At 42.4% G+C, this 22200-nt stretch overlaps 2 protein-coding genes across 2 annotated transcripts in view; both read left to right on the top strand.

Moving 5' to 3' along the window:
• Positions 1-6941, top strand: part of LOC110594865 (cilia- and flagella-associated protein 61-like) — an 18949-nt gene extending 12008 nt beyond the window's left edge. The window contains exons 4-6 of the mRNA XM_021708870.1: positions 2079-2257; positions 4116-4155; positions 6801-6941. Of these exons, the coding sequence (XP_021564545.1) occupies positions 2079-2257; positions 4116-4155; positions 6801-6941 (360 nt within the window). The remainder of the gene's footprint in view (positions 1-2078; positions 2258-4115; positions 4156-6800) is intronic.
• A 431-nt stretch (positions 6942-7372) lies between these two features.
• The window catches only part of CFAP61 (cilia and flagella associated protein 61), a 179436-nt gene continuing 164608 nt past the window's right edge, over positions 7373-22200 (top strand). The window contains exon 1 of the mRNA XM_021708871.1: positions 7373-7448. Within this exon, the coding sequence (XP_021564546.1) occupies positions 7381-7448 (68 nt within the window). The 5' untranslated portion in view covers positions 7373-7380. The remainder of the gene's footprint in view (positions 7449-22200) is intronic.

The raw sequence follows: 22200 nt of genomic DNA, 5'->3' as shown, positions 1-22200 counted from the left end.
GGGGTGGGGGGATGGGGCTGACCCTGGGGTCTGTTTGGTGGAAGGACTGAGGTGGTGGAAGGACTGGAATACTAGATTCCCTGCTGCCTCCATATCGCCTGCCAGCCACACCCCACATGGGGTGACCAGGTGACTGTGCTGTGGAGAACCAGCCAGAGGCTACTCCCAACCCAGATGCAGCCTGCACTTCACGAAGGGTGTCGTGGGGGTAGGACAGAGAATAGACAAGTACACAGAGTTTCCATTTCAAATAGAGGAACCTTAGCCACTCTTCCAGTTCCTTTCTGAATGCCAGGAGCTAGGTCTGTGTTTTCATTTTCTGTTGCTGCTGTAACAAATCACCATAACCTTGGTGGCTTAGAACAACACCAATGTATTATTATACAGTTCTGGAGGTCAGGCGTCCAAAATCAGTTTCAAGTGTAGATGGGGGTGTATTCCCTCTGGGGCCCTGGGGAAGAATCTGCGCTTGCCTGTGGCCCCTTCCTCTACCCTGAGACCCAGCAGCACAGCCTCTTCCTCCTTCTGACTCTTACCCTCCTGCCTCCCTCTGTGAGGATCCTTATGATGACTCTGGGCCCACATGGATGGGGCAGGGCCATCTCCTCATCTCAAATCCTTAATATGGCAACATCTGGGAAGTGCCTGTGCCCTGTGGTATAACATTTTCACAGGTTCTAAAGACAAAGACAGGCACATTTTTGGAGGCCACCGTTCTGTCTACCACAGTCCCTCATGCAGGAGACTGGAGCCCTTACTTTCTCAAAAACCAATGGGCCCAAAGGAAAGGCCTTCAGATAATGCCACTGGAGATGCCAGGCCTGATCAACCTGCAAATGCCCTGATAGCTCAAGGCTGTGGGGTTTTGCCTCCCAAGCACTGTTGTTCTTAGGAAGCCAAAAATGTGCTCTAGCAATATAATAGGAAGAAACACAAACAAGAGACCTTGCACTTCAGAAACAGGAGCCACAACAAGAGAGCAGGCTGCCAGTAGGTGGTCGAGTCAGGTGGGAGGAGGGAAGTGGAGTTCATGTGTTATCTCAATGCCCATGTGTTGGGAAAATAATATCGACTTGGCAAATCTAATAGAGCACGTGAAAAAATTAGGAAATCAAGTGAAACATAGTCACATTGCACCACTTTGCTTAGCAACAGCCAACAGCACGTATATATTCAAGATAGTATAAGAACTTACCCATGTGACCCTGAGTTGTGATGTGACTAACCCGGGGGGTAGGATGTGGGGAACAGGGTAGTATAAGAGACTAAATCTATCCATCATATCAAAATCCAGTTGGAAGTGTCAAAAATTGGCAAATTAAGAAATAGCAGCATAAGCACATTGTTCAGAAATATAAAGGCAAAAAGTAAAAAAGTTGAAAGTGTTGTTATTCAATGGAGATAGAAACTTGGGGGCCAGGGGACTGTTGATTTTCCTTATAAATGTTTAGTGCTAATGTTATTTTAAATTTGACTGTATGCATGTATTACTTTGATTTGAAAGAACTCCAAGAGGGATCTCAAGATGCATCATTTTTCTCTGAGTTGTGACACCTTAGATGCACCTAAAATGAGATTGGACAGTCCCAGCACTGATGTCCATGTGGCTGTGGTCAGTTGGACCTCCCTGGACTCCACCTCGTCACTACAGCAATCCCTAGGACTGCCTGACCAGCTGACCTGTCCCAACATTCACAAATTCTTGTATCACAAAATCACAGTGAAAACAATATTGAGGACAGAGGTATTTTGCTCTCAGGGTTAATATGTATAGGATACTCCCACGCTCCAATCTCTACCCAGGGATGTGGTTAAAATATGGATCCTATGTCCAAGGCCTGCTGAAACCATTTGTTTTCTGACCTTTGTGTGAGAGGTAGTTTTCATCATTTGATAAATTTTGAATATCTCATTAAGAACATCTCCCTAAAACAGGCCTGGCTCAAGATGTGTCATTTTAGGTGAGACAGTCACAACCCTCCTAGGACAGTGCAGTGTAGAGATGGTACAACCTCCGGTCACTGAACTGCAGGAAACAGATGGGGTTCCCATGGGCTCCTCCTCTCTCCTTGCTCTAGGACATAAAGAAACTCAGTTCAGGTTCCACTGGATATGCGACAGATCACCGAATCAGCAGTAGAACCTCAGCATCTGTCTTGCTGTCTGAAGAGCCAAGCCACTTCCGCCCCATCTACAGGGGAGCCTCAGCCGCCTTCTGTATTCAGCTGTTCTGTATTGATGAGAAGCATGAAGCCAGGTGGGTGTGGCCTCCAGCTTATCTGTCATGGGAGGAAAGTTTCATGGTAGTAGTGGCCAGCATTACAATCTTGCAGAACCAGTGGTTTCCAAACCTGGACCCACATCCTAATTTCTTGGGGACTTTTTTTACAACCACAGATTTCTGGGTCCTATCCCAAGATTCTAGTCCGTAACATTTTGGTAAGGCCCACAGGAGTGGGCAAGAAGGCTGCCCAGGCCCAGCTCACCCACATAGCAGTTGGGGATCTGGAAAATGATCACTAACGTAACCACACGCTGTTCCTGTTCTCTAAAGTTTATGTTTCTTGGGAACCTTAGATTTGGCTTGCTGCTTGTCGGGAGTCATCCAAGCTGACTGAAAAAAAAAAAGGAATAATTGCCTCACATAACTACGGATAAGTTCAGTGGTAGGGCTTTTATTTTATTTTTTAATTTGGAAAAGGAGAGGGACCATCAAAGGTTGCAGCCTGCTCATCGGGAAGCATGCTTCTGGTCAAGACCAGAGATGGCCGCTTCCAGGACTTCTTTAAATACGGCTTGATCTGGGACTTAGATAACCAAATCAAGGACCAAGTCTCTCTTTACCTCTTCATCCTGGTTCCCTGATGTTGACCCCATTCTCAGAGGAGTGTCCCCATCCTGGGGCCAGGGTCACTGACAGTCTCAGGTCTGTACCAAAACCCAGTGACATTCTGGTTTGGGCCCAGCATCCAGCCAGAGTCCCATGAGCCCTACCTGAACTGTGTGTTCATTCCTGAGCCAATGGGTCTGAACAGCCCCAATACAGGAGATGGGCTCTGTCCCTTGCCTCGTGCTCTGCCCTGAATCTGTGACTGAGGCCTCACCCAAATGTAAGATCCAAGAGGAGGTGGGTGGAGAACCCACAGCAACACAGGGCACAGCCAGGAGGGTCATAGTGCCAGGCAGACAAAGTCCAGGTGTCCACCAGATCACTCATCTTCCACCCCTCCATGACATCCACGTGCTATGCTTGCTGCCCCCACATCTAATAAGGTTGCTGCCCTCTGTGCCTTAACTCTCCTCTCTCTAGCTTTCCACCCACTCCATCACGTGTCCAAGAACCATCTGGAAGAGGACAAGAGTGTCCTATTGTGAAGCAGAAGGTTTACAGGGATCATCTTTTAGATGATCAGAAAGGATCATCTATTAGATGATCAGGAAGAGTGCTGGACATTTTCCTTTTAGAAGATCTAAACACATTCCTGGCCTCCCAGCCTCCTTTAGAACCATGCTTTACTATTACTTGTTTCATCTTAAGTTTTTGGCCTTCAGATAGATCTTGGGGACTGAAAAGGGAAATCTTTTAATTTTAATTATATTGTAGACATCTCAAAACCTGCAAAACCCTTCTAGATGTGTTGCTTTATATTTTTCATGTTCGTTTGGACGTGATTGTGCTTAGAATATAATTTTTGGATTTTGAAACAAATGTGATGACCCAATATGGTTTGCCTGTGAACATGCATCTGCAGCTGACCAGAAAAATCTTTCTCATACAAAAGAGGAAAAGATCAAAGTCATCTATTGTATCACCCACATCCCCCCTCAATGCTTCCAAAAGGGAAGGAAAGTGTGTTTGCAGAATGACCATCTTTTTGTTGACTTTCTGAATGTACAGAGATTATGAATTGCTGTGACAGAGCCTTCAGCTCTACAGAAAGCTTATGACATATGAGGCTTATGACTTGTGCACCGATTAATGTTCAGCTAGACACAAATTCTGACTAGTGGTTGGCTAATTGCGGCCTGAGGGGAAGAGGCATAAACCTGTGTAAATACCCACGATGCTGCATTTGCTTGCAGGGAAGTGACAATATTTACTGTCTTCTTTCTAGGTCGCTGGATTTTATGAATTTTGTTTTCAGACTTTTTCCTGTAAGTACACACTGAATTTTGTGTAACTAGTTTTATACACTAGAGAAGTTATAGAAAAGTAAAATGCCATATTCATTATTCAAAAATGCTATGAATGTTGAAATTTGAACTGCTTCTGTGTTCTGAGAATAGAGTCAAATGGCATGTCATGTGCTCTTAAAACAGAAAATATCGCCATTTTCAATAGTTCTTCAGTCATGCTATTTTAGCAGTTTTCTTTAAGTGCACGATTTTCTTTAGAGAGCTTTACCAGTGTTTCATTAGAATCGAATCATGCATAGTAGTATATGACAATGCCAGAAAGTACAAAGTCCCTGAGTCTGTTAGATTGTGTTGGCTCAGAGCATTCTAAACTCTCACACTGCTTTTCTGAGGGTAGGAAGGCCAGAGCTTGTGGCTGACCTTCAGGTTGGTGTTTCTTCTCTGCTGGTTCCTCAGGCCTGGTTCCTTCCTGGCTTAGAGAAAGGCTCAGCCCTACTTTCCTTCCTTGTTGTCATCAAGGGATAGAGAGCTAAGCAAACTGCTATCACTGCATTAAAGGGAAACAAGTGGGAATGAAGACAGTCGAGGGGCAAATGGGTTTTGTAAAAGACTTTCTCCATGACTGGCCTGTCAGTTAAGTCAGTCAACAGCTGTACTTCTTCAGTTGGCTTATTTCAAGCAAAATTTCCATTCCCATATTTTTCCTGGATACTCTTTCTAATGAGGCAGAAACAAATATCTTTAATTATGTTGCCTACACACCACATGATCTTAGGGTTTGTTTTCTCATTTTAAAAAATGTAATGAGCCGGGCTCGTGGCTCAGCCTGTAATCCCGCGCCTTTGGGAGGCTGAGGTGAGTGGATTGCCTGAGCCCGCAGGTTCGAGACCCATCTGGGCGGCGAGACCTCATTTCTACAATAAATCAAAAAATCAGCCGGGCATGATAGCGCACGCCTGTAATTCCAGCTGCTTGGAAGGCTGAGGTGGAAGGATTGCAGGAGCCCAGCAGGTCGAGGCTGCTGTGGCCGGGAGCGGCCACTGCACTCCAGTCTGGGCGACAGAGTGAGACTCTAACTCAAAAATAAATAAATAAAAATGTAATGAGGCTTTGCAATAAGGCAGCGTGTTATCCATTGTAATGTTAAAGATTGATTTTAAGGCGTTTTCAAAGCAATGTAGATTACCCTGAACAAAGGATTGACAAGCCTGTTTCCTTCAAAGATTCCTCAGAGAGATTTCACTAAGTTTCCTCCTATTTTAAAGTCCAAGTAAAGGCAAATATTTAGTATTATATAAGTAATGCTTGCTTTAAAAAGGTAAAAGACCTGTTTACATTTAAATTCTATTTGATTTCAGGATATGAGGCGTTAGAAACAAAATACCTTGATTGCTTCATCCTTAATCTCTCAAATTCAAGTTGAAGTAACTCATTATAGTTAGTCTCCTTCTCCCAAAGGAAGCCCACCCAGACTTGGCACCCAACCCCTGTTTTCAGCTTGAGTGTTTCAGCAACATGACTCTCAAGTTCTCAAAAAGGAGTCAAGTTATTTTGCTAGAAAGAAGGAAGATGAGGTCAAACAGTGATTCACTACTCCTTTGGGTTGCACTGATATCCCCAGGGTTTTGGATTAGCACAGGTAATGCCTTCACAGGGTTCAAGGGGAGGCGAGATCCCAGAGGGACAAATTAGCTCTGGGAAGAGCAGGCTGCTTCTGCAGGGACCTGGCAGAGGATCAAGCAGTTGCGTGGAGCCCAGACAGCCTCGAGCAGCACTGTCCATAGGCGTGGAGTGCAAACCACATCACAGATTCCGAATGCTCCAGCAGCCACGGGGAAGAAGAAAGAGGATCAAATAAATTCACATTATATTTCATCTAACTTAATATGTCCCAAACTGACTCATTTCAACTTGCAATCAATATGAGAAATTATTAGTGAGCAATTTACATTCATTTCATCATAATATGTCTTTGAAATTCAATGTGAATTTTACTTTTATAGCACATTATAATACAAGTACTAAATTTCATCAGAGATACTTGATCTGTATTTAGATTTCAAAAAATTTACAGTTAGGTCTATAGATTTACATACTCAAGTTGGATAAGATTCACATAACCTAAGTACACAAAAAACTTTTCCAGTAATGGAATCATCAGTTTTAAAATTTAAATTCTAAGTGAATTTAAATGAAATAAAGTTTAAAATTCCATTCCTCCATGACATTAGCCAAATTCCACATGCTCAGTGGCCAGATGTGGCCATTGGATACCCTGTGGCACAGCAGGTCTAGAATAGAAGGTGAGTGGCATCTATCAGGACACATGATCCCCCGTGTCTGCTAAGGAAACCCTCTGCCTGGGGTTAAACATGCTCTTGGATCATGCCCTTGATGAGACCGTGTCATGAAAAAATATACACACATCCATTTATGTATAATCACAGGATTTTATTTTATTTTTTAATTTGTGTTTTCTTTCTTTTTTTAGAGACAGGGTCTTGCTATGTTGGCTAGGCTGGTCTTGAACTCCTTGCCTCAAGTGATCCTCCTGACTTGGCCTCCCAAAGTGCTGCAATTACAGGAATGAGTTACTGTGCCCAGCCTAATCACAGGATTTTAGCCTGATTGTTTCCTTGTGTCCTGGTTTTCCATGATGGTAGGACAAGACCTTCTGCATCATCTCCCTGCCCCACCTCACCCCTGAGTTCACCCTCATCACCCCTGGATATCACCCTCTCCTATCACAGAGGGAGGGCCCCAACTGGGGTATGGCCACTTGGCAAGCACAGGGCCTTTGCTAGGACACCATGCTGCCTCACTTACTTGGTGATGTAAGTGAATTCGTAAATGCAAATGATCGTGGCTTAAAAATCTACTTCTGTAAAAAGAGCTGTGCTGAATGAGTGTCATTGTTCATAAGATTCATTTACTTAGGTTTCAGTCAGACTCACTGATACTCTCTCCATCCTCTTGTGGTTGCCTATCTCCCTGAATTTCATGTGATTGCTTTCCAAATACAGGCTAGTTCAATCCAAGTGTCCTCTCCTTAATTCGTGCACTGTGCTTCTATTTTCCTTGGAAAAGTCCTGCTTCCTTTGAAGCAGGACTTGGTTTATTGACAAATTATCTCTGATTCTTTCCCTGGGTTCTGGTTTTCCATGATGGTAGGACAAGACCTTCTGCATCATCTCCCTGCCCCACCTCACCCCTGAGTTCGCCCTCATCCAGAACTTCGTGAAGATGGTCCCCTTCAACAACTGCACCCTGGAGCAGGACCTCTACATCTTTCATCGGGCTGGCTTGCTTAAGTGAGTGGACACACATATGGCCAAGGGACAACTCATGAAATTAAAGCAGAGAAAGGAGCATGGAGCTCCCTGCCATTTTAATTTAAGAGTTTATTTTAAAGTGTGTCTTTTGTCAAAAGACAGCTTAATCAAGTGATGTTAGCAAGCACATTTAGGGGAAAAGTGATAATGAGAAGAGATTTGTCCTGTCAGATGCTAAAACATAATTTAGTTGCACAATTATCAAAACAGCACCATGCTGGCAGTTTCTACAGGTAGAGCAACATGACACAAGGAGTCCCATCACAGATACAATGTCGTAAGAATTCACTGAGTAGATATGTGTGTGAATGTGTGCACATACATTTACAGCGGGCATACACATTTTAAGAAAGGGAAAAACTGTATTGAAATTTTAATACTCAATATATACCTGCCTATCTCATGGTGATGCTAGCATTTGAGTGAACATCCTACTACACATTGCTACTGTAATTCAATTAAACTTCGAAAAGTAATACATAGACAGCATCGCTTAAAATGTGTATACATTTTAGCTGGGCGTGGTTGCTCATGTCTGTCATTCCAGCACTTTGGGAGGTGGAGGCGTGAGGAATGCCTGAGTCTAGGGCTTTGAGACCAGTCTGCGCAACTTGACGAGACCTCATTTCTACAATAAATCAAAAAATTAGCTGGATGTGGTGGTATGCACCTGTAGTTCCAGCTACTTGGAAGGCTGAGGTAGAAGAATTGATTGAGCCCTGCAGATTGAGGCTGTAGTGGCTTTGAGTGTGCCACTGCACTCCAACTTGGGCGATAGAGTGAGATTCAAACAAACAAACAAACAAAAAAGTATATACTTTTTTTGGTATATGATAAAGTGTGTATCACAACAATGGGAAAAGGAAGGATTATTTCTGTAAATGGTAGGGAAAAAATAAAGATAGAAACTTTTTTCACGCTCGACAGTAAAATATATTCCCAGGTGATTGAAGAGTTAAATGTAAAAATTAAAAACATTGAAAAAATAGAAAATATATTTATAGTGCTAGGTTCTTTGCCAGGTTTGGGGAATACAGTGGTGGACAACATAGAGATGTGGTTCCTGCCTCTTCCAGGTTTATAAACACATACATGTAAAGCTGCCACTGTGATGAGTGTAACCAGCGATGGGCATGTGGTGCTGAGTATGTAGCACTGGGAGATGCAGCCCAATCAGAGACAATGTTCCTGAGGAGGTCACATCTATTAAGTGCTGTATGAGGAGTGTGAATGAAGACTGATCTTTATCATGTTGCAGAATAGGGAAGTTCTTTTTAAAACATCAAATTTAAAAAATAAGGTTTTTTCCTACTACATAAATTTTTTTGAACAACCCTAATTTAATTAAAATGTAACTGGCTAGCAGAGGATGTTTTTAATAAATATGGTGGACAAAAGGTTGGTATGTTTAACGTATAAAGAGCTTTGATAAATCAGTAAGAAAATCACTTCATACCAAAATAGAAAAACTGACAGAAAGCATGGCCAGACAGTTTGAGCATGAAGAAAAACAAACAAACAAAAAATCAATAGATATTTTAAAGTCATCTACTGTATCACTAATCAGGGAAAATAAACCAAAGCAAAAATGAGATAGCATTTTTGGTCAATTGGCAAGAATTAAAATAGAGAAACATTCAATTCTAATGAGTCATATGTAGGACTTGTTAGAATGTAAATTGACATGAAATGTCAAGGGAAATTTGGCAAGAAGTTCATACCCTTTGACCCTTCAATTCTACTCCTAGAAATCTATCCTACCAGTAACAAACTAATCAGAAATATTAAAAAATTCTTGCATAAGGCTTAAAAAATTGGCTATTAGATGTTTAGAATGTCTAATAGAGAAAGTTCAAGAACTTTATGATACCTATATGAAGGGATCTATACCTATGTTTACAATTCATCTGAATAATATCTAATGATTGGAAAAGAAAATGCTTTGAATGTAAGGATAGACTAAAAAACTTATTAATATAGAATTATACTGTATATTATTTAAAGAAAACAGTCTTTAAATACAACCTACAATTTTTAAGAAAAAAGAAAGCCATGTGAATAAACTAGACTGAAAGGAGATATGCAGATGTGTTCCCAAAGGTCAAGGACTGGATGGGGCATGGGTGCGTTGCCAGATGCAAGTCTATTGCCCAAGACATGGGCAATCAAGTTGCTCCCCACAGCTCTGTTTCAGGATGGAACCATTCAGATCAATAGTAAGCGAATAGTGTAAGTATATGTCTATAGGAATGATATCCATACCTTGCATTTGCTATAATTCAGCTTTTTAAAGCTCTCTTATATATGCAGTCTTATTCTTAGAAAATACTCTGAAGCTCATAAACTGTGTACTTAAAACGGGCATATTTTATTGTGTGTAAATTAGACATCAGGTCAAGTTGATGCGGAATCTTGTGGTATAAGGTCTGGTGGGATAGTGTCAGAGAGCTCCTGCATCACTGCTATATTAACCTTTTAAGTGAAACTTCTAGAGACATCCTAAATGTTCACTTTGTAACTGGGGACTGGGTAAATGAATTTTAGCATATTTATTCAGTGAATTACTATGCAGATTTTGAAAAAGAAAAAACAACAGCCACCAGATTTATATATCCTGTACGGAAAATTGCCTAAGATGGTGACAATCGCAAGGAGTCAAATAAAAATTGTCCTATGAGTACAATAGTAATGATAGCCAGGTACTTCCTTAATCACTTTCCACGTATCAACACTCACAATGACCTTATCAGCTAGGTACTATTATTATCCCCATTTCACAGGTAAGGAAACTGAGACTCAGAGAGGTTGAGTAACTAGTCTAAAGCCACACAGCAGAAAGTGAGAGAGCTGAAATTGGAACTCAGGCCATTTGCTTCCAGAATCAATACATAACTACCTCTATACTGTATGTTCAGTGTAATCCCATTTGATTGTTTAAAAATATGCGCATGTACCAGTCAGCACTTGGGCTAAACTGCAAATAGGGAGACCCACAACACAGCAGCTGGAGCCAGTTCCGTCGCTGTCATGCAGCAGTCCAGACATGAGCAGGTGGTTAAGAAGAGGAGTAGCCTTCTCCCATGCAGGTGTCCAGGTTCCAGAGTCCTTCCTCTTCTGGCTGTTTCTTTCTCAGAGAGCCAGAGCATTTCCTTGACACATTCAGAGAGAAGGCAGGGGTTTGTGAGCTGGGATGGGAAGACGCTCTATATCTGTGTGTTCACCAAACTTGAGTTGAAACTTAATGTGTCCTTCCATTGTGAACAGAGGCAGCAAGCCTCAGCAGTATTTGCAGAAACCATGACTTTGCAACCAGTTGAAATGAAATATTCTCATGTCACGTCACAGTTGTTGCAGATATCTCAAAATATCATGTGTGCTCACCCAGCTTGAAACTTAAGCAGTTATTTTAGTCTCAGTCTGAATTTATTATTTAGTGCATTCTTGATGAGGCATAGATATTACTCTAACATACATTTTACAAGTATTTTGATAACTGTATGTCAGTAGAGAGTGTTGCCTCTGCAGTCCTTTGTCTTAATTTCACACATTTAAACCCATTTGCCTGTAAAGGAGCCCATAGCATCACCAGATGTCAAAGGGCTCCATGTCATGTAGAAGTGTCAGGCCCACTGCCAGAGGGGACTTTTCCTCCTTGGACTCAGAGCTGGTACAGAGCACCAGAGCCACATTTCAGTCACAAGGAAGGGTGGGAAGAGAAACAGACAGAAGTACTTTCCTCTTACAGAACATGCATCATTTTGTTCATGTTCTGTGGTCCAGTGGCCCTACTTAGCAGCAAGGGTGCCTGGGAGATGTTGCTAGTAGGTTGGGCAAGTTCCCGGTGAAAACTCCCTTGATTCTATTAATAAAGGGAAGAGGAAAAAGGATACTATGGGACCATCATAACTAGTTTTCATCTTACATATGTATAGAAATTCTGAAAGGCACACAGGATTTTATTAACTGTATGTGCCTCAGGGACGCAGAACTGGGAAGTTGAGGTGAATATGAAGTCTTACTTTTGTACTATGTCTATCTTTCTTGGTAGATTTTTAAAAAATTAGTAGATTCTTTAAAGAGCAGTTTTAGGAACACAGTAAAATTGAGGAGAAAGTGCAGAATTTCCACAGCCCCTTCCCCACCCCCATACGTAGACTCTGACATCATTGACATCAGCACCAGGGTGGTGTGAATGTTATCATCAGTAAAACAGCATTAACACATCATTATCAACCAATGGCCATGGTTTGCATGAGGGTTCATGCTTGGTGTTGTACATTCTTTGGGTTTGGACAAATGTACAATGACATGTGTTCACTATTATAGTATCACACAGAATAGTTTCACTGCCCTAAAAACCCTTTGTGCCATCTATTCATCCATCCCTCCTTCCAACCCGTCAACCCCTAATCTTTTTACTGTCTCTATAATTTTGCTTTTTCCAGAGAGTCATGTAGTTGGAATCATATGGCACACAGCCTTTTCAGATTCACTTTTTAAACTTGGTAGTATGCATGTAAGGTTGCTCATGTCTTTTCATAGCTTGACAGTTCATTTCTTTTTAGCACTGAATACTGTTCTATTGTCTGGATGCTCCACAGTTTGTCTGCCCATTCACCTGCTGAAGATGTCCTACCGAAGGACATCTTATTGGTTTCAAACTGGAACAATTTTGGATAAAGCTGTTGTAAACATTCATGTGCAGGTTTTTTTGTGTAGGTGTTAAGTTTTTGACTCATTTGGGCAACACCAAAGAGTACAATTGCTGGATGCCATGGTCAGAGCATGTTTAGTTTTATGAGAAACTGCCCAATTGTCCTCCCAAGCAGTTGTGCCATTTTGCAGCCCCAGCAGCAATGGATGAGAGTTCCTGTGGCTCCACAGCCTTACCAGCATAGGTGGTGGTAGCGTTCTGGATTCAATTATTCTCTCAGGTGTGTTAGTGGGATCTCATTGTTGTTTTAATGATGCGTGTGGGGTTGACCATGTCTTCATGTGCTTATTTGCTGTCTGTAAATCTCCTTTGGTGAGGTGTCTGTTCAGGTCTTTTGCCTATTTTTTAATTGGGTCTTTTTTTTAAGTCATAAGTATGCATTACTTCTGTAATAGAAAATACAGTCAATTTTGTATGCACTAAGATTTTAATTGTATTATAATTAAAGTAGAAATTTTTAAAATGTGCTTTAACTCTGCATTCTTTTTTTTTTTTGAGTTGGAGTCTCACTCTGTCACCCAGACTGGAGTGCAGTGGCTGCTTTCAGCCACCACAGCCTCCACCTGCCGGGCTCCGGCGATCCTTCCGCCTCAGCCTTCCAAGTAGCCGGAATGACAGGCGCGCGCTACCATGCCCAGCTAATTTTTTGATTTATTGTAGAGATGAGGTCTTGCTTGCCCAGGCGGGTCTCGAACCCATGGGCTCAGGCAATCCGCTCACCTCAGCCTCCCAAAGGCACGGGATTACAGGCTGAGCCACTGAGCCCGGCTCCTCTGCATTCCTAAGTAGTGTGCACTGGTGACTTTTTTCTGACTTGGAGTTTTCATTCTGGATAAACACAAATGAATAAATATGTGTGGAGATGGAAAGCAGTTAGACAGCATAGATCAGGGAAGGGTCATCAGCCCAGCTTGTTCTTGGCGGCTTAATTATGTAATTATCTTTATAGTCTTTTCTTTTTCTTGTACTATGAACATGTATTACTTTTATTAAAAATAAAATCTGTAGACACCAGATTCTGCTACTCAGGAAAAAAATTAAAATAAAATCTGAGTTTCTAAAATAATGAGGCTTTCAGAACTTCTCTGAGAAGTAGTCCTCATGGCGGCAGGGCCCTTGTTTTTCTCTGTAATTGTTTTCAATGTCAACTTCATTTTTTTATCACTTGCATCTAAAATTGGACCACATCCTGTATACCTGGGTTCTTTTCTGAACTATGTAAAGACACATGCTGCATTCGTTTCTGTGTCTTTAGCAAGTCATATTGTTGTCACTGCTGCCATCTGAGCCCTCACAGGGAATCTTCTTTCACAATCTCCGCTTGTTGCCAGTACAGCCCCCTCCCCATGCCAGCTTCTCAGCTTCAACATTCCTGTGGCTCCTCTGAGGCCACTGCTGTTCCCATAGCCTTTTCCATCAAGAAGCTATGCATGGCCCTGCAGGGAGGGCACCCTCAAAACTCACACGTTCATCACCATGATGGGATGTCGACGCGACAGTGGGCCATTGTTTTCTACAGAAAGCATAGACCTCTTCTTTAATTCTTTACTTTAAATTATATTCTAAGCATAAACAGCCTTTTGGCGAAGTCTCTTGTTCAGTGTTAGAAACGGCAGCTTTGCCTGTTGAGATGGCTCAGTTCCTAGAGGGAACATCTTCCTTTTGCTCTTTTAAACCCAACCTCCTGTGCCCCCTCAGGCAGCCGATCCTGGTGGGATGAGCAAAAGGAGGCAGCTGGCCTCATGATGCGATGGAAGAACAGCCTCATGCCCTTGCACCCCAGCGGTATTTGTATTTTAAAAAACGATTGTGCTGACAAATGAATTTGGAGAAATGTTGCATCACACAAAATGAAGTTCAGAAATGTGCATGGGGGAGCGACTTCTCAAAAGACCGTCTGCCACCTTGCTGGGTCCTGGCATCAGTTGTGTCGAGGTGACTCTGCCCTTACAGGGCCTTCTCTTTCTGCCCCGTTCCACCATAGTATCCCCAGAAAGTGCCAAGATATTTCCATAGTCACTCCCTGCACTGGCACCTGCATCCCAGTCAGGAACTCAGGAAGGTTCCGGTGCAGCTGCCACATCCTTTCGAGTCAGGGCACTGAGCAGTGGTGCTTTGGCTGGCATGCACCCTCGGCTTTTAGTAAGTGAGGCCTTACAAGGGCCTATTCATCCCTCATGTTAGTGAAGACCATCAAGGTGGCCTGGCAGCTCCAGGTCATCTCGGTCCACGGCACTTGGCACCTCCTGCTCCTCAGCACATGGCTTTCCTCTCAAAGTTGCCTCCTCTTCACTCATGGCCACTTTCTTTTTGGTGCTCTTTGGCTGTTCTTCAGCCATGATCCACAATCAGCATCGTCACCATCCATCAAGAGCTTACAAACTGCATTAGCATCCATTGAGAGCTTACTAAAATGCAGAATCTTGCACTCTGCCCAGGCCTTCTGATCCATGCCCAGGGATCTGTGTTGCTAACAAGCACGCTAGTTGACCTTTATTCACGTTAAAGCTCTGTAGGTGTTTCTGCATTTTGTGAATCCATCATTTGGTAGAAGAGGATTGTAATTCTCTCTCTTCCAAAAACAGTTAATTTTTTTGGAACCATGGAAGCCATGCCTATTTTAAACTTTATAACTTCTGATAATTCTTTGGAACTACTGAGTTGTTAAGTTCCTTCTATATTGTATCAATAGATACTTCGGATAGATTTTTTTTTTTTTTGAGGTGGAGTCTCACTGTGTTGCCCAGGCTGGAGTGCAGTGGCACACTGGCGGCCACCCCAGTGTCAACCTGTTGGGCTCAGGCGATCCTTCTGCTTCAGCCTTCCAAGTAGCCAGAACTATAGACGTGTGCTACCATGCCCAGCTAATTTTTTTTTTTATTGTAGAGAGAGGTCTTGCCAAGTTGCCCGGGCTGGTCTTGAACCTGTGGGCTCAGGCAATCCACTCACCTCGGCCTCCCAAAATGCTGAGATTATAGGCTGAACCACCGAGTCCAGCCTTGGGATAGATTTTATACAGATGTATGAACTCTAACACACATTTGTTAGTGTCCACACATTTGTTTTATGGATTTGTTTTCTATTTATATCAAGTAATGCTTTAATTTCTCTTGCCTGTTTCTAGTTCCTAGCCCTTTCTTTTTATACACCTTCCCAACCTTTTTTCTAAAACCATCTTTTTACGTTTCAAAATTCTGATTTACAGTGAGAATGTTTTCACTTGGAAATGAAAGAAAACCCAACTCAAAATGGCTTCTACCATAGGGCATTCACTGGCTCATGTAAGTGGGAGGTCTGGAGACTGGCAGGGCTTTAAGAGCCTTGGCTCCTTTTCTTGCTTCCTCTCTCAACTTCCATCCTGAAGTTGGCTTCCATCACTTTGGCAAAGTGGCTGCTAGGATCTGGGCTGCCACCCATGCAGCGCTGCGGGGGATGAGGGGAGCACCGGCTGACTGTGCTTTTCCTTCCCAGAGACCCCCAGCAAAATTCTCTCTTTCATTCAGTAAAATACACAGCACTAGCTGTGTTAGGGTGCCTGCCCTGTTCCAGGTACTGGGAAACAGATGTGACCCAGACAGACAGAGAAGCCCTTGCCTTCAAGGGGTCTGCTTTCTAGTTAGAGGAAAAAGACACAAATAAAGGAAAGAGATCAAATACACAGCAGTAGGTCTATGTAGTCTGCAGGTGCTGAGGATGAATGTGGGTACAGAAGGGGAGGGACCAGGAGTGCCGGGTAGGGAGAGGAGGTTCCATTTCCCCAGGGGGACAGGAAAGGTAGCCTTGGGTAATGCCCCAAAGCAGGTGAGGGAGGAGCCCTGTGGGCATGACCAGGATACATGTCCTCAACAGCCACAATGTTCATAGCATAGTTTTTAAATAGATCATGTTCTTCCATTTTTTGCTTCACTTCTTTTGACATTTGGGATGAGTGTTTCTGCTCTTAAGTTTGGTTACTTTAAATTTCATGACCCCATGTTCTGGTCTCCTATCTAATTTCATGCTTCCTCCCTTGGGAAATTATATTTGTGTCTGTCACCTGTCCTCCAGCCATGCTGGTGAGCACCAGGACAAACCATGCATCCCTTTGTTAGTGATGGCTACCTCTTCTGTCAACACACGCCATACCCAGGTGCCCTCTGTTTTTGTTGAGTGGCTGTGGATCTTTAACTATGGCCTAATATTTATGTTACTTTTCACTTTAAATGTGGATAAATGAAATGTTTTCTTTTTCACACTTTTACTTCGGAGTGTTTTCAGATTTAATACAGGTGGCTATGCGGGATAAACCTCTCCATCTCTACTTCCCCTGCTGGTCCATTCTTAACCTTCTCTGTGTTTCCCTTCCTTTGTTTGTCCATTTGTTGAGAACGCACTTAGGTAAACCGGTCACTCACTTCATCTTGCCACCCTCTCACACTGGGTTTTTCTGAAATTTAACATTTTTAGTCTGGGGGAATATATTTCAAACTTATGCATCCAATTAATATTCATTGTACTAGAAATTATTTTTATAACTAAATATTTACTGCTGAGTTAGATCGTGCACCTGTCTACTTTGCTCAGTAAATTCAAATGCCCTAAGTAGTTGGCCTCTCGGTGAAGCCTCTCCTCAGCATATCTGCTTTATTTGCTTTTCTGTGGGTGGCTCCCTCATACCCATTTGCCATTTTTTCCATTTTTAGTTTAGAGGTGACCTACTTATTTCAGGCTCGTGTTGTTGTGGAGAGTGTTTTAGTGCTGTCGCTCCTTGGCCCCTTCTGGTTTTTTATCAGTTTTCTTGAATAGAACCCAACAGAAATTTCCTTTTTAAAAACTTTGCAGTAATTTTTTTGTGGTTAAACTGAAATACTGATGACTGTCGAATTGTTTTATGATTCTGTTACGTAGATCTTTTCTTTGGGATTCAGAAAGATTCAGATCACTTTTTCATCTTTCCATTATTTTGTTTTTATTTGTTGACATCAAAGTGACTGTATACAGATATAATGTTGTAAGTTTCTAAAACCATTCATTCCACTTGGGGCTGAAAGGTTAAGTGTTAAGTCTTTTTCCTTCTACTTTCGTGTATGATTTTCCACTTTATTCTGTGTGCAGTCTGATTAAATGTTGTAAATTCTGACCTCTGAGGCCAGAGTCAGCCAAAAACAGGAGAAGAAAACCTCATTTGAAGCAGGTGACCAAGGCTGCAAAACTTTTAGGACCCAGGAAGGGACCAGTAGGCGGGGTCTTCATCATTCCTTCATGGAGAGTTGACATTTCATGAGGTCTCATGGGTGGGCATTCAAGTCCACTAGAGAGACAAAGTGCAAAAGGGAGGTGACCTGGGGAGCTACAGGGATAGGGAACGGATCCCCCCAGAGTCCTTGCTTTTTCTGTGGATGGAGGAAGCATGTGGATGGATGAGGAAAGCCACAATGCATCTCCCTCACAGATTCAAGGTGGTTTTGGAACCATGAAGAACAGCTAAGCCATTCTGGTTACTGAGTATATTTTTATATCTGAGAAGGCTAGGTGAGGGGATACGTAGAGCAGGTGGAGGACAGTGGGAGGGCCCTCCATCCTGGTCCTATGCCGAGGGGCTGAAGAAGGGGCTGCCACACAGCTACAATGCAAGAAGGAAGGGTAGAAACATCCTAGTGTTGTGGAGGGATGGATGTGGGGCCGTGTTTAAATGCATCCAATGAGCCGGGCTCGGTGGCTCAGCCTGTAATCCCTGCGCCTTTGGGAGGCTGAGGTGAGTGGATTGCCCGAGCCCGCGGGTTCGAGACACGCCTGGGCAGCGAGACCTCATCTCTACAATAAATCAAAAAATCAGCCAGGCGTGGTAACACATGCCTGTAATTCCGGCTACTCGGAAGACTGAGGTGGAAGGATCGCCGGAGCCCAGCAGGTCGAGGCTGCGCTGGCCGGGGGCGGCCACTGCACTCCAGTCTGGGTGACAGAGTGAGACTCCAACTCAAAAAATAAAAAATAAAAAAAATAAAAATAAATGCATCCAATGAGCCACCGTCTTCTGCAAGTCCCACCAGGCCTGAGTCTGGTGCATAAACACCAAAGTGGACTTTATTTTATTGGGTATTTATTTGGCAGATTTGAAGTTCACTCTGCAGAAGGTCTTGTTATCTTCTTATAGACCCTCAATGAATGTTCTCAATCTTTATGAATTAGCTGAGAATATGACAAAAAGAAAAGATAGCTGTTTGATAATTTGACAGTAAACACCATCTTCCTTTGGACATCATATATGTTTTAAGAACAGTTTCATTTTAATTAAGGATCACACGTGTTGGGAATAAATCACTAAGACCCCTTATAGCTTTTTCTTGAAGTCATTTTGTTTTTCCAGGAATTTTCTGTAGCAGAAACACAGAAATGGTCTCCCTTGCTCCTGGCCCATTTCTTACCTCATATACATTATTTAAAACTTTAAAGGACTTTAGAGTTATTTATCAGAAGGTCGTTCTGGAATCAATAGAAGGTCAGCTGCACAAGGGCAGCAGTTATGGATTTTCTTGTTCCCTAATTCTGCACTGGGCATGCAACAGATGTAGAGTGAATATTAGTGACTGAACAAATGAACCATCCTTAATAAACCCAGTTTAGTAACTGATTTTAAGGAAGAATGTCTTAATGGAGAGTTTGTTTCTTATACTTATTCATTCACTTTTTCTAGATGTTCCTGTTGGTAACTATATAAAAGCAATTAGGGCATGTTCCTGCCCCCACATTTGTATTTCCTTTCTGCTAGTTATAGGTCCTTCTCATCTCATTCCGGTTAAGATCAAAGGTAGCACCAAGGTGGAAGCAGTGTATATATACAGCCACTTGGCTTCGGAGCCCACAGGAAAAAAGGTCACCTATAGAAGAAACCTACATTCTGCTTCTTGAGCTGAGTAAAAGCTTTTGAAAAATAGCTTTCAGACCTGCAAATGCAGGCAGAGAGAGCAGCCTCATCCAGTAGAAATAAACTGTGGGCCACAGAGGTCATCTTAAATTATAGAATAGCCACAATACCTCATCTCTACAATAAATCAAAAATGAGCTGGGTGTGGTAGCGCACGCCTGTAGTTCCAGCTACTTGGAAGGATGAGGTGGAAGGATCACCGGAGCCCAGCAGGTCGAGGCTGCGGTGGCCTCCGCACTCCACTCTGGGCGACAGAGTGAGACTTCAACTCAAAACAAACAAACAAATAAAAATAACAAATAGATGAAACGTTGTCATATTTATGATTCACCCATTATATAAAAAATATTGTTTCAACATGTAATTAACATGAAAACATTAATGAGACATTTTGTATCACTTTTTGGTGCCAAGTCATTTTGTATCACTTTTTGGTACCAGCAGACATTTTATATTTACAGAACATCTCGGTTCTGAGTAGCTACTTTTCAAGTGTGCAGTCTCCTGTGTTGGGCAGTGTAGCTTTGGAGCAGGAGAAATGAAAGTTCTCAAGTGTTACTCTCTGGTGGATAGAAATAACAGAGGTGAGAGAGTTACAATGTAATGCAATGGTTGTGTCCCCTAATCAACAGGTTTACATGGGCAGACTAGTGAAATCATGTTTGCATTTCTGTGTATTAGACACCTCTGAGGGCTAGAAGAAGTCCTGGCCTTTCAGAGTGGTCCACGACGTGATCTGAACTTCCAGCCTTTCTGGGGGAAGATGTCCATATACCCTTGCAACTTCCCGGCTTCCGAAGCACTCTTTATAACTCATTCTAGTATTTATTATGTATAGAAAAGTGTAGTAAGCATGGGGAAGCTCTCTGCTATCTTCACACAAGTTGTGTAATTCTTGCACTTAACAACCATCTGTTGAGCGTCTACTATGTGTCAGGCATTGATATAGCCAGGAGGTGCAGCAGTGAGCAAATAGACCCACATTTCTATCTTTGTCAAGTTTTATTCTAGTGAGAGGAGACAAACTATAAACAGAGTAAATAGAAGGTAAGAAGTGCCACGTAGAAACATAGAACAGAGAATGGGGGTGTGGAGGGTCACCTTCCAGATTTTAAATAGAGGAATCAGGGTCAGGGTCAGTTGAGGGTGTCATTGAAAGGGTGAAATTTGAGTCAATACTTGATGTTGAAGTGAGGGAACAGGCTTGTGGATTTGTTGGTGGAGAATTCCAGGTAAGAATTTATGAGAGTAGTTCACATGTTTTAACCTCGTGTAGCCCATTTTTTTTTTTTTTTTTTTGAGTTGGAGTCTCACTCTGTCGCCCAGACTGGAGTGCAATGGCCACTCCTGGCCACTGCAGCCTCGACCTGCTGGGCTCCAGCGATCCTTCTGCCTCAGCCTTCCAAGTAGCCGGAATTACAGGCATGCACTACCACACCCGGCTGATTTTTTGATTTATTGTAGAGATGAGGTCTCGCTGCCCAGGTGGGTCTCGAACCCGCGGGCTCGGGCAATCCACTCACCTCAGCCTCCCAAAGGCACGGGATTACAGGCTGAGCCACCGAGCCCAGCTTTGTGTAGCCCATTTTTAACGAATTTAAAACCATAATTCTGAGCTGTCTCTAGGCATAAAAGGCTAAGATTGCCTCCATTTCTGGGATTTGAGTATAAGAGTCTTGTGGTCTGACTTAACATTTCCATAAGCATCACTCTGGTGGGTGGGTGCAGAATGGATCGTCAGGGGCAAAGTGGAAACGTGGAGACACGTGAGGATGCTGTTCTAACAGCTCAAGTGGGAGGGTGGTGGCTGGGGCCAGATCTGAGGGTCTTGAGATGTGCTTGGAGTCTGTGATGCATTTTGAAAGGAGAGCCAACCTGATGCTGCCCTGAAGGAGAAGCATGAGAGGAAGCCAAGTGTCCGGGCCTGAACCACTGGAAGGATGGAATTGTCGTCACCTAAGACAGGAAAGACAACTGGGTGGAGGGCTTTGGAGTGATAACATTGAGATGGCTGTTAGATATCAGGTCTTTTTTTATCTGTGGGATGCAGTGTCCTTTAGTTTAACCTTATCCAAGTTTTCCACAGTTTTTTAAATCTTTTGTCTGATACTAATTTCTGAGAGAAGTATATGACTCTCTATCAATCTGATGGTGAATTAATCAAACTCTACTCATAACTCTGTCCATTTTTACTTTAATATCCTGATACTATATTGTTAAACACCTACAGATTTGATATTGTTATCTCTTTCTAGTGAGTTCTAACTTTTGTTATCAAGACCTTTGTCTCCTGAAGATTTTGCCTTGAGGTCTAGTTAATCTGATATTTATATCACTATGCCAGCTTATTTGTTGTCTCTTGGTCACCATTCACTTTTTTTTCAACTTTCCTTTATATATATATATTTTAATTTTGTTACAGCTTTGTTGAGATGTAATTCACACACCATACAATTTACCCACTTTAAGTATACAGTTTAATGGTTTTTAGGATATTTACAGTGTTGTACAACCATCACCTGTATCTGGTTCTGGAACATTGGCGTCACCCCAGAGGACACTCTGTACCATTAAACTGTCACTTCCATTCTCATTTCCCCCCATCCCCAGACAACCAATAATCTGTTTTCTGTCTACAAATTTGCCTATTCTGGACATTTTGCATAAATGAAATCATACAATATGTGACCTTTTGTGTGTTTCCTTCACTTAGCATAATGTTTTTAAGGTTCATCTATGTTGAAGCTTGTCTCGGTACTTTATTCCCTCTTATGGTTAAATAATACTCCATTATGTACATACCAGATTTTGCTTATTCATTCATCAGTTGATGGGCATTTGGGTTCTTCTCACCTTTAGGACTCTTATGAATAATACTGCTATAAACATTCATGTGCAATGTTTTTAATTCTCTTGAGCATTTTCCTAGTAATTTTGTGGTCTTGTTTCTTTACATTTATATCTTTAATCCATCGGAACTAGATTTTGGTGTAAGGTAGTCTCATAAGAACCAAGTTCTTATCTTTCACTTAAAAAATGTTCATAAATATTATTAAGGTGATTTTTTTTTTATTTGGAGTCTCACTCTGTCACCCAGGCTGGAGTGCAGTGGC

The sequence above is a fragment of the Carlito syrichta genome, unplaced genomic scaffold (assembly GCF_000164805.1).
Source record: "Carlito syrichta isolate Samal-C Ts95f unplaced genomic scaffold, Tarsius_syrichta-2.0.1 Scaffold153530, whole genome shotgun sequence".
NCBI lineage: Eukaryota > Metazoa > Chordata > Mammalia > Primates > Tarsiidae > Carlito > Carlito syrichta.
This window is presented reverse-complemented; position numbering and strand designations above follow the sequence as displayed.